Genomic DNA, 11,926 nt, shown 5'->3' with positions numbered 1-11,926 from the left:
ACAGCCCCTCGGCGGGCGCTTCCGCTTCCGGCATCCGCTTCCGGCTTCCGGGAGGGGCGGGAGCTCCTTCCGGCGGGGCGGGATGGCGGGCGCGAGGCGGCCCGGGCCCACGTGCCTGCTGCTGGGGGCGGCGGGCGGCGGCAAGAGCCTGTTGGCCCGGCGGCTGCGCCATATCCGGCGGGGCGGGGGGCACCAGCGGGGTGGGGGTCGCGGGCGGGCAGCGGGCCGCGTCCCCGTCCCCTTCCCAGGCGCCGTCGTTGTCCTTAACCCGCGGCACAGCTGAGCGCCGAGGAGGGGGCCACGGAGCTGGGCGAGCCCCCGGCCACGCTGCCCACGGTAGGCAGGGCCCGGCGAAGGCCGCGAGCCGGCCGGAAGCCCCGGTGCGGGTAAGGGGCTGCGGTGCGCGGCCGTACCCAGCCGAGCCGCCTGTCCCGGCAGGTGGGCACCAACCTGACCGACCTGCGGCTGCCGCGGAAGGTGACGGTCCGGGAGCTGGGCGGCTGCATGGGCCCCATCTGGCCCAGCTACTACGGCGAGTGCAGCGCTCTCCTGGTGAGCGGCAGCGCCGGCACTGGCGGCCGAGCGGGGACCCCGTCCCAAGCCACGGCCCCAAGGGATGGACCCAGCGGGGGACACACGGGTGGGGGGAGAGGGTCGCCCTGTGGCTGGGGCCTCAGCGCTGGCTCCCGCTCTGCTGTGGGGAGTTGGGTCCCTCATTTCTGCCCTGGTTGTGGGATTTCCCTGCTCCCTGCCCTGATCCGGCCAGGCACAGGGCCACCCTTGGGCACACCCGCGCTGCTGCTTTCCCTTCTCCTCCAGTTCGTGGTCGACGCTGCCAACCCCACCCAGGTCTCCTCATCCTGCGTCCAGCTGCTGTCCATCCTCTCCGCAGAGCAGCTCGCGTCCGTGCCTGTGCTGGTCCTCTTCAATAAGATGTGAGGAGGGGGGTCAGCCCAGAGGGCGGGAGTACACAAGGGCACACTGAAGGCCTGCGGTTTCTCCCGCGTCCCTTCCAACAGGTTACACCCAAGGAAGCCTGGCGTGTCCTGGGGGGCAGCGGCTGTGCTTTGCTGCACTCTCTGGGCCAGCTGGGCCTGCAGAGACCCTCGAGCTGGGGGCTGGGCCAGGCAGGAGAGCTGTTGCAGTGGGCTAATGCAGCCCTCCCCCTCCTGGCTGCAGTGACCTGCCCTGCTACATGTCGCTGGTGGAGATGAAGTCGCTGTTCCGCATGCAGGACATCATCTCCTGCGCCACACAGCCCATCACATTGCTGGAGACCAGCGCCCGTGATGGCACCGGCCTGGCCAACGTCCTGCGGTGGCTTCGGGCCACCCTTGGAGACCCCCACTGACCCCAACCCTGCCCCGGTGCCTGCGGCAGCCCATACAAGTCCTGTTCCTGAAGGAGGTGGCCAGCGTGGGGCTGGGAGTGAGGCCCAGGACAGCGTCACAGACTGGTGGCGGACAGGACCCCTGTGGGACTTTACAGTAAAACTTCTACCTTACTGTCCAGGCTGGCAGCTGTCCTGTGCTTGGGTGGAAACCCCAGCCTTTTGGGGAAGGGATGAGCAGGAGCCTCAGAGGCCAGATGGTGCTGGCATGGGGCTGGCACCTCTCGGGGGAGGAGGGGTGGTTGCGGTGCTCACGGGCAGCAGGGCTGGGGTGGTACCTGTGCTGGGCTAAGCAGGGCAGTAGCTGGTAATGGCTCCTGGGTTGGATGCTGAGTGTGTGGGGCTGCTGCCGGCAATTTTGGCCCTGTGGGATGACCCAGGGAAGGATTGCAGAGGACTTGGGTGGGTGTCAGGAGCTGGGGCAGACTGAGCTGCAGGGATGCCAGGGTCAGGGATATATCACGAGCTGCAGCAAATGCCCATGGCTGCTCTGCAGCACTTGCTCGGGCTCAGAGAACAAGTGGGTCTGTGCAGACCCGTGCACACACCGATAACCCATCCTGTGCCTGTGCCGACAGCCCAGCCCATTGCCCAGCGAGGCAGGCAGCTGCGTCACCCAGCAGCATGACTACCAAGTCACAGGGGTACTTGCGGCTGCCTGGGCCTGGCACACACCTCAGTACAACCCTCCCTGGGTCTGTCAGTGCTGTGCCACAGGGGCAACTGGCTTTCCAGGTCTGGGGCTGCAGACACTGTGCTGCAATGGGGAGTGGCTGCTGGGGACATCACACCATGATGGTGAGCGGCTCCTGGGGCCGCATGCGACGAGGTGGCAGTGGTCCTTGCTCCCATGGCACAGGCTGAGCTGGGCTCTTCTTGGGGTAGCCCGATGGGCGGGCAGGCAGGCAGGCAGTGCCAAGGAGCCCGAGCACACCCTGCCACGGCTGCTGAGGCACTAACCCTAACGAACACATGCTAACACACCAAACCCGCTTGCCTGCTTCCAGCCCGACAGGTCCAGACACAGGCTGGGAGCCCTCCTGCACAGCTACGCTTTAATGGGCCAGGTCAGCCTGCAGTGGGGGAACCAGAGCCTTTGGGTGCACTCGGCACCGCGGTGGTTTTCCTGAGCACATCCCGATGGCAAGCGCAGCATCCCGCAGGGCTACTTGGTCTGGGGGGGCAGCAGGTGCCTCGGTTGTGGGGAAGGTCTTGGCCAGCTGCTCTCCTGGAAACTCGGACACAGGGCTGGAGTTCGGTCGATGCCTGGCAGCTCCAGCCTTGCTCCTCCTGGGCAGTGCAAAGGGGTTTTCTGGGCTGGCTGGGCTGTTCACAGGAGGGAGAGTTCTTTTCTGCTAACAGTAACCACCCACAGAGAAAGGGTCTGCTGGTGAGCCAGCCCCATGCGGAGCTATGCTGTGGGATGTGATGGCCATCCTGGCCCTGGTCCTGCTGTGCCCCAGCAGCTCTGGGCAGTGGGAGCACCCATGTCCCTGTGCCACAGCATCCCCACACAGCTTCCAGACAATGCGCCCCAATGGGTCCTTGGCCGCTGCAACGCAGAGGAGCGGATCTTCCCCAGCACCCCAGGGTCCTGCTGCTTCCAGCGCCACGCCACAGTAGCTCAGAAAGATGTCTGGATCCAGTCCCTGGCTGTAAGCAGAGTCCTGTCGTGTCCCGCTCCTTCCTAGTGAGTGTGACATGAAGAAAAGAGATACAGTCCCCGAGACCCTGAGGGTCTGCTGCCAGGGGCAGACAGCACTGCCCCAGGTTGAAAGCAGAGAGGAGGCACTCTAAGTGTCCCCATCCCCCTCCTGATCTCTGTCCCAGTCCTGTCCCCATCCCCTTCCCTGTCCCCATGCTGGCTCTGCTGGCAGACTGTGCCATCAGGGATCCAGCATTCCCTGGCACAGACTGGGTACCGGGGCAGCCTGGCAGCGTGGGCATCTCCCCAGCATGCTCAGCCCTGCATCCCCAGCGGCCGGCTGAGCCGGCCACACCGCCGCCCGTGCCAGCAGAGCAAGGGGAAATGCCTCAGGGAAAGCCTGGCTCACCCCATCACCTCCTGCACCTTCCTGCTCCCCAGCAAGCAGCACTCTGCCGCAGCTGGGCTGGCCCTGGCCCTGCTCTGCCATCGTGTTCCCACTGGCCCCACTCTAGCACAGAGCAGAGGAGTGTACCAAGTGCCGAGCACCCTGGTAGCCCCCTCCCCTCTTCGTGCAGTCCTCACCTGGGACTCAGGTGCGTGTGTCTCTCTGCTCGTAAATGGAGTGAAGCTTCTGAATGAGAAATATTTTATCCTCCCCCTCCTGCAACAGCAGAGACATTGCAGTGAGCAGCTGCAGGATGGGTTCTTGCACGTCCAAGGTGGCAGCACTGTGAGGACTAGAGCCTGAATCCAGCAGTCCCAGGGCTGGACTAGGGTGTGGAGCAGCCAGGACTGCCACGACCGGCCAGGGACAGCATGCAGAGCTCACGCACATTGGCAATCTGCTCCTTCAGCAGGCAAATGATCCTTCGCTGGCCTCTCACCACCTGGATGTTGAAGTAGATCACGGCTCTGCAACGACAGGTAGGACGGGGCGGTGGCAGCCAGGGCTGGAAGCCAGGGGATGCCACATGCGTGGCGCTGGGCTGGGGTGCAGGGCTCTGGAGTGACACCCCAGCTCCCAGCCGCCCACTCAGGGCTGTGACAGGGGGAACCCTCAAAGCATGGGCCCAAGGTTCAGCCTTGGGCTCGAGTCTGTACTCACAGCAGGACCCCGGATAGGAAGAACAGGAGGAAGGTGTTCTCCACCAGGTGCTGGTGGACCCAGGCAAACCAGGTGATGTTCGGGTTGGACTTCTCCAGCACTTGCACCCAGGTCTTCCCTGACTTGTAGATGGTTTCCAGCCCCTGGAAGGGACCACAGGTTTCTGATGGCCGCACCCTGAGCAGAGCAAGCAATGGGGTCAGTCAGAGCGATGGGCAGCCCAGCCAGCCACTGCTCCTAGCCCAGGGCACTGCCTGGCTTCAGAAGTCCATCCCTCCAGGGACCAAGCCTCGCCTGCCCCAGCCATTCCTGGTGGCTGGACGAGGGGGTCCTTATCCCCTTGTCCTGCATCAGGAACATCTGGGAACAGCTGGGAGAAGTGGGCACAGACCAACCGCTGCTATGCTCTGTGCAATGACCAGCAGCTGGGCAGCATCTCTCTGCCTGGGGCAGCACTGCACAGCCCTGCGCTAGGCACAGTGTGCTGCCAGGATGGGGGAAGCACTGACTCCCCGTGTCCCTCTCCTTTGCCCGGCAGCCGGCAGTTCTGCGCCCTGAGCCATGGTCCAGCGGGTACTCACGACCAGATGGTGTAGGAGAGGAAGACAGCTGCACCCAGGAAGGATGGGAAGCACAGCAGGGTGATGAAGACAGTGCTCATGTGAGATGCTTGCCAGGGCTTGCTGGGGGACTGGCAGTTCTGCATCAGGCTGGTCTGCAGACAGGGAGCAGAGTCCCGCGTGCTGCCGTCTCCTGGGAAGTGGCCCCAGGAGTGCAAGCGGGACAGCTGCCCCCACCCCGCCGTCCTGTCCCTCCCATCTGCTGGGAGCTGGGCGAGCTTGGGGACACCCTGTCCCCAGCAACATCTCCTCCCTGCCACAAGGACAGCACTGCTCGCTGCATGGTGTGGCACCTCTGCTGTGGCAGAGGCAGTCTGCAGCAGGGCGCAGCGTCACTGCAGGGCTGCCCATCGCGGGGATGCATGGGGAACTGTGGGAGGGTGGGCATCTCGCACCTTTTTGATATAGAACAGCAGCAGCAGCTTCAGTGTCTGTACGGCTGGCAGTAGCGGTGCGAAGAGAATGCCCAGCCTGGGAGAGAGGGGGGAAGATGAGCTTGTCCTGGGTCCAAGCCCTGCGGGAGCCAGCGGTGGGCAGAGCTGGGGGCAGCGGCAGGGCACCGACGCCAGCTCCGGTCAGGCTTTTGTACAGCAAAAAGCAAGCATGGGGCACCCCAGACCAGGTTTGCTGTGCAGCCTGTGCTGGGGCTGGGATCTCGCTGACCCCTGGGGCGGTCGTGGCCTTTGCGGCTCCCGGGTGTGTTGCGAGTGGGAATGCTGCAGCACACACGTGGATCCCCTCCTCAGGCATGGGGAGGGCAAGGCTGGGGGCTGCAGAAATGTGGGGGGTGGCAAAGCAATGGCCTGAGCAGCCAAGCGGACAGGCTGGAGGGGAGCAGCTCCCCTCGGGGCAGTGAGTGCCATTATGGTCTGGAAAAACGAGAGGGGCTGCACATGCACCAGAGCCTGCTCCTTCCCCAGAGCTCTGGAGGGGACCAGCTGGGCTGGGGACACTGGACCAGTGACAGGATGCTCTGCTGCTGATCCCTCCATGGCTCTCACCCTGCCACAAAAGCCAGACCTCCTGGGTAAGTGTGTGGGTCGTGGCTGTAAGGTGCCGGCACCCGGGTGCTGTGCAGGCTGCCCATCTCTCTCATCCCACCCATGTGGGCCTGAGGGGGCTCCCATGGTCCTGCTCAGTGAAACATGTGCAGCTCCCTGTCAGCCATGGGGCTCACAGGGGACCATGAGGCATTCACCAGCAGAGGAACAAGCACCAGGCGGGAGACATCTCACCAGGTCAGGGTCTGCCCATAGATCAGCTCCAGCACGTTTCGGGCGATGTCAAACTCGGGCTTCTGCTTCCTTTTCAGCCTCTTCTCCAAGATAAGCCTGGGAAGGAGCGGAGCTCTGCTCCCACACTGCCACTGGCGGGGCCACTCGGCACCCCGTCTTCCCCCTCAGACGGCGGCAGAGCCTGGGTGCACCAGGGCAGTGCTGCCTGGGCAGCAGAGAGATGGAGCTGTGCTGGGGACACCATGCCGGTGGGGGGACCCCTCCTGGGGCATGTTACCTCCAGACCAGCTCCCCAAAAAGCGTGTCCAACAGGGTGAATATGAAATCCATCACCACGAAGCGATACAGGTCCTGCCCCACACACGTCTCCCAGCACTGAGGAGACAAGCAAAAGTGGCATCAAGTGGGCAACAAGGCCTCTGCTCCCCCATGACTTTCCCATGGCCCCCCTGGGGTGTGAGGGGCTGTGGGACCTTTTCCTCCTCTGCACCCTTTCCCCAGCCACCCCACATTTGGGGTGCCCCTGTCTGGCGGTCGCCCCCCTCTCCACGGCAAAGGAGCAGATGGTGCCTGCAGTGCCGTCCAGAAGATCCCCTCCTGCCAGACCCCTGCCCCAGCTGCTTGCTGGTGCTGGGACCGCAGCCTTGGCTTTGCTCCGCGCTCCCTGGCCAAGGGATGGTCTGGATGGTGTGGCCCAGCCGGCTCACGTGGGCACCACACGCTCCTCGCATGGCCCTGCACAGAGCTTGGCCCTGCACGGCCCGGCGTGGCAGTGCTGACCTCCTCTGTCGAGCAGACAACTCTCCGGCTGAGCCACTGGTAGCAGAGCAGGCCAAGGACCACCATCTTCAGAATGAGGTTCCTGGGGAGCAGGAGCAGGGCCGGGAGCCCCTGAGCCCTGGGGACGGAGGGGCTGAGCCCCGCGGATGGGGTGCCTGACCCCAGAGCCCCGCCTCACGCCACAGGTAGGGGTGCAGGACGCTCCCCCCCACCCCAGCCAGCCTACCTGCAGATTGCCACGTAGACCTCTGTCACAGGGGAGTCCTGCTTCTCCCACACGGCCAGCAAGTTGTACAGGTGGGGCATCAGCACGGTGAGGAGAGACACCACAAGGGGCAGGACCAGCAGGATGGCTTCCTGCTGCCGCTCACCGCTGCCTCGTGCGCGGTGGTCCTGCTGAACCTGGCCAGTGGGTACAGGGTGAGAACGCGGCTGCTGGCAGCCCGGCTCCCTCGGGGAGGGCAGCAAACGCCAGTACCAGAAGGGGAGCTGCAGTGGGGCTGCCTCTGCCTCCCAAGGCTGCTCTGGCCTCCCTCCCCAGTAGCCCAGCCCTGGCCCCCCAACACCAGGGCCCATGCAGGGCGCTGCACTCACCACATGCATGTGCTCTGAGAAGTAGTGCACGGCCAGCACGCAGCCCAGCACCGTGCTCAGTGAGAGGGCCCAGGCCAGGAGAAGCACGGCAGTGTGCCCCAGGCGCTGGCAGAGGCTCAGGGAGTGCGAGCGGGACCGCTGCTCCGCAAGCAGCTCCTGGAAGAGAGCAGTGCCAGTGCTGCTGAACATGCTCCAGGTCTGGAGCAAGGGTTTGTCCCGCTGCACTGAGGTGGGACCCAGAGGGCTGATGGATGAAGTGGTGGTGCAGGGTTGGTGTCAGGGGGTACTTGCAGCTGTAGGACTCCCTCATGCACTGGGTAGGAGAGGAGTGCTGAGCCCAGGGTCTGGACTGGCTTCTGTGAACGCCTTTGCCTTCCCGCTGCAGGGCGCAGGGTGTGCAGGGGCCAACTCCAGCCCAGCGCCTCACCTTCAGCTGAGTGCAGATGTTCTCACACTGTAGCTTCACTGAGCGCCTCTGGATCACTTTGAAGTCCCAGGTACAGAAGACTTTGACGGCCAGGTCCCCTGCGGAGCTGCCCACACGGTAGCTCTCCCCGAAGGAGCGGGACATGCTGCAGTGAGGGGGAGGGTGTCAGGGCACCAGGGCTGGGAGGATGGGGAAGGCTGGCAGTACCGGAGGCACTGCTGACCCACCTGTACACCAGCAGAACACAGGTGACAAGGAAGGAGACCCCAACACTGAACATGTAGGCCAGTGGCATGTTGTATAGGAGCAGGGGGGCTGCGAGGGGGCATGAGCTGCCGTTGGGGCTGGAGGCGCAGGGGTCGTTGAGGGTGATGTTGCTGTAGTAGCCATAGTACAGCAGCGAGTGAGTGAAGTAGCCCTGTAGGGAAGTGCACAATGCGGCCCACAGTGATCTCACCAGTGCCCGCAGCTCCGTGCCTAGCATGGCACACATGTGTCAGCCCAAGCAGACACAGAGCCCTGGGCTGGGGCAGCACCACACCAGCACTGGAGGTTCCAGGGCCCTGGCTATGCGAGGGCAGGGACTGGGGCTTCACTGTGGCAGGGATGCAGGGCTGAGCCCCAGGCTTGGAGCAGCTCCTGGCCCAAGGGTGTGCTGGCATTGGCGTGCTGGCAGTGCTTACCGCTCCTGTGAGGAGCTCGAGGCTGGTGAAGGGCTGGGCGCTGGCTGAGGCAGGGGGATATGCAGCCTGCAGGGCCACCACGAAGACCAGGAGGATGAGGAATGATAAGATATTGAACATGAGGAGTGTCTTGAGGAAGAGGAAGTAGGAGAGGACGCTAGAGCCGAAACGGCCGCCGATCTGCTTCAGGGCGTAGTGCCAGGGCTTCACAGCGGGGAGCAGGGAAAGGAACCTGTACCAGAGGCCCCGACAGCCCTGGAGAAAGGGAGCCTGGGGAGAGCACTGGAGCTGGAGCCTGTACCCGAGCCCCTGACGGCTGCTGCACAGACCCGCGCCCCAGACTTACGAGGATGATGTAGTCCTTGGACCATCCGCAGGGAGAGGAGAGGGCCCGGTGCTGGGCGTTCTGCCTCAGTGTGCCACTCTGCCCGCTCAGCTCGTGCCTGCCCAGCAGAGAGGGATGTCAGAGGGTGGCACAGGCCCCGGGACAGCCCCGGCTGTGGGAGCCCTGCCTGAGCGGGGCCAGTGGGAGAAGACCTACCGGAGGGTGCGTTTATCTGCCAGGCAGAGGGGCATGGCAAGCAGCATGTGGCTGCGCTGGCTGGGCGAGAGGCTCAGCAGCTCCTTCACCAGCAGGCTCCGCTTGTCTGGGGGCACAAAGGGCTCAGCAGGACGCAGCTGGCCAGGACATGGCATGCCTGTCCTGAACCCAGCAGGGGGATGGTGCCCAGCACTGCCTGCCCCGACTCCCAGGGGACCCTCACCTTCCAGAGTGGCCCTGGCAGGGTCGGACTCCAGGTCGTACTGCCGCAGGCTGGGCCGAGCGGTGTGGCGGAGCTGCTGCAGGGGTGGGCGGCTGCTCCGGCGCCGCAGCTGGGCTGTGCGGTTGTAGTACTGGGAGATGATGGCACCGCGGCTACGCCCTGTGGATGAGAGCAGGGCAGGGGGTTGGGCAGCTGTGAGAGAGCAGGGCAGATGGGAGAGCTCTGCCGAGGGGCGCCTGGGCTTGGGGAAGGGTGTGAGGGTGGGTGGCACCTACCGATGGTGCGGCTGGGCATGCTGGCAAGGATCCGCAGGGAGGCAGAGGAGTAGCCGGGGTGCTGCTCACCCTGTCTGGGCTCCGACCAGGCTGTGGCACAAGTGTCCGGGGGGGCCAGGCAGGCCGGGTGCTCTGGAAGAGGGAGGGCAGGACGCAGAGTGGTGAGCGCCGGAGCTCCCATGGCTCCAGTCCCTGCGGCCCTGCTGCCCTGCTCTGGCACGGAGGCCAGGCGCCTGCCCTGGTGTGTGCTCCTCCCTGACCATTCCTTCTTCAAGGACAGGTCTGTCCTGCTGCCTGCACTAGCTGAAGGCATCAGCGGGCTCCTACAAGAGCTTTGGCCGCAACTTCAGCATGAGCCCTCGCTGGCCCAGTCAGGGTCTTGAATGGTAGATGGGCCTGTGCCCACACGCTGTCCCCGTCCCAGCACAGCTGCAGCGCTTTACCTCTGCCCCTCGTCTGCATCTCCAGCTCCAGACCCGCCTCTACCAAGGTGCTCTGCTCCTGGATAAGCTGGTGGAAGGAGGCATGCAGCGCTCCTTCATTGTCCGGGCTCGGCTCCTGGCTGTAGGGACACAGACTTGCTCACCTAAAGCTGGGCTGGGCACTGGAGCCCAGGGGACAGAGCCATGGCAAAGCCCTGGTGCCAGCCCAAAGCCTGGCCATGCTGCCCGGTGGCACAGGCACCCTGGGCACGAGGACTGCTCTTTCCCCGCAGCAGGGACGCCAGCCTCGCACCGCTGGGTCTGCAGGATCCTGGGGGCTGAGCAGAACAGCTCAGGCAGGTGCGGGCAGAGGGGGGGCAGGGCAGGGCAGACCCACACTCACCCGTCACTCTCGGTGTCCTCAGAGACGTGGAGGGTGAAGCAGGGTGGCTGTGACATCCTGCTGGGGCCAAGCAGGTCCCTGCGGCACCGTGCTCCCTCCGACACGCCGCCCTGCCACAGCAAGCGGATGGGTGTCAGCCGGCCCTGCGCCGCTGGCACCCACGGTCACCCCAACTGCCACGGCTCCCCGGGGCACGCGGGGTCCAGCCTGTCCTTGGGACGGGGATGGAGCCGGAGCTGCTGCGTGCGGGGTCCCGGCGGAGCGGGGCAGGCGGGGCCGCGGGGCTAAGCCCGGGGCTAAGCCCAGGACCAACCCGCCTCGGCGGCCCAGCAGGCTGGCGGCGGCGGGAGCAGGAAGGAAGGGCGGGCGGATGGGGGAGGCGGCGCAGCCTCCACCGAGCTGGTGCTGCCCGCGCGGGGGGGTCGCACCGCCCCGGGACGCTCCGGGGCCGGGCCCTGCCGGGGAAAGGAGGGAGCCAGCTCACACCGCGGGTGGGAGCCTCCGACCGGCGCCCGCGCTGCGGCACCGACCCCGGCACTGGGTTCGGAGAGGGCACGGCAGCACCCGCAGTCCCAGGGCGGGCGAGGACCCCCCTTCCCGCGCCCTGCGGCAGCCCCGGGCCCGCGGGGCTCAAACGCGCCCTGAGGGGGGAACCACACCGGGGCAGAGCCCTCTGTGCCGCCCTCCCAGCGCCGTCCCGTGGTCGGAGAGCGGCTCCGCCGGGGCCCTGTCGCCCGCCGGTGCCCCCGCACCCGAGGCAGGGGGGCTCAACGCCTTCCCCCTCCCCTCCCCCGCCCTCAGGCTCCGCAGCCCTTCCGGGGCGGACTAACGCTGCTCCGGGCAGGCAGCGGCCCCCGTGGGGCTCCCGCCCCCCCCGGCCGCTGGGACCCGCCGCGTCCCGCTCACGGCCCGTCCCTCCGCTACTCCGGGGCTCCCGGCAGCCCCCCGCCCGCCCCGGTACCACGAACCGACGGAGAGACGCGTCCCGGGGCTCCCACCGCTTCCGTCGGCGCCGGGCAAGCGCCGTGGCGCGGCGTGGGTGCGAAGCCAGCCCCGTGCACAGCGGAGAGGGCGGGGGAGCACTGGACCCCCAGCCCGGCCCATCCCTCCTGCCACCTCCCAGTACCGGACGAGGGGGTGGCGGCGGCAGCCCCCCCACAGCCCCTGTTTCCCCTCACCGGGACCCGCCGCCGGCCGGGCCGCGGGGCTGCGACCCGCGGGAGCCGGGCTCCGGGACGTGGGCCTGGGCCTGGGCCTGACCCGCGGCAGAGAGCGCGTCGGGGGGCGCCGGGCGCCCACCTGCCAGGGAACCGCGTGGGGCCGCCGTGGGGCTGGCCGGCGCTCCCCCGTCCGCAGCGCTGCCCGCTGCGCCGGGGCCAGGCGGTCGCGGCCCCGGAGGGAGACACCGGGACCAGCGCCGGGGGGGAGCGGAACCCTCCTCCGCGGAAGGGGGGGGGGCGGCTGCCGGCTTCCTCGCTCTGCAGGGCCCGGCACCGGAGGGGCGCGGGACGGGCCCGGCGACGGCGTTGCCCTCGGTGGCCGGGCGGGGCAGAGCCGGTCCCGCCGGCCGGAGCACGGCC

The 11,926-nt window shown here is 66.8% G+C and overlaps 2 protein-coding genes across 2 annotated transcripts; one reads left to right on the top strand and one right to left on the bottom strand.

Annotated features, from left to right (window-relative positions):
- Positions 1–82: 82 nt before the first annotated feature.
- Positions 83–1,351, top strand: ARL16 (ARF like GTPase 16; the record flags this gene model as incomplete). Its single annotated transcript, XM_082008301.1, has 5 exons — positions 83–172; positions 280–336; positions 439–552; positions 820–935; positions 1,180–1,351. The coding sequence occupies 5 exons, from the start codon at positions 83–85 to the stop codon at positions 1,349–1,351; spliced, it is 549 nt and encodes a 182-aa protein (XP_081864427.1).
- A 1,094-nt stretch (positions 1,352–2,445) lies between these two features.
- TMC6 (transmembrane channel like 6) lies at positions 2,446–10,402 on the bottom strand (the record flags this gene model as incomplete). The annotated part of the gene is given in 21 exon segments (XM_082008300.1): positions 2,446–2,463; positions 3,621–3,639; positions 3,641–3,699; positions 3,872–3,950; positions 4,144–4,320; positions 4,725–4,858; positions 5,159–5,234; positions 5,999–6,094; positions 6,276–6,373; positions 6,779–6,860; positions 7,005–7,180; positions 7,373–7,528; positions 7,800–7,944; positions 8,027–8,217; positions 8,483–8,737; positions 8,829–8,925; positions 9,024–9,129; positions 9,247–9,405; positions 9,522–9,653; positions 9,965–10,083; positions 10,347–10,402. Coding segments are annotated over 21 exon segments (2,430 nt in total).
- Positions 10,403–11,926: the final 1,524 nt, after the last annotated feature.

The sequence above is a fragment of the Phaethon aethereus genome (assembly GCF_964289735.1).
Source record: "Phaethon aethereus genome assembly, chromosome: 18".
NCBI lineage: Eukaryota > Metazoa > Chordata > Aves > Phaethontiformes > Phaethontidae > Phaethon > Phaethon aethereus.
Note: the sequence above shows the minus strand (reverse complement) of the source record. Positions and strands in the feature narration are given on the sequence as shown.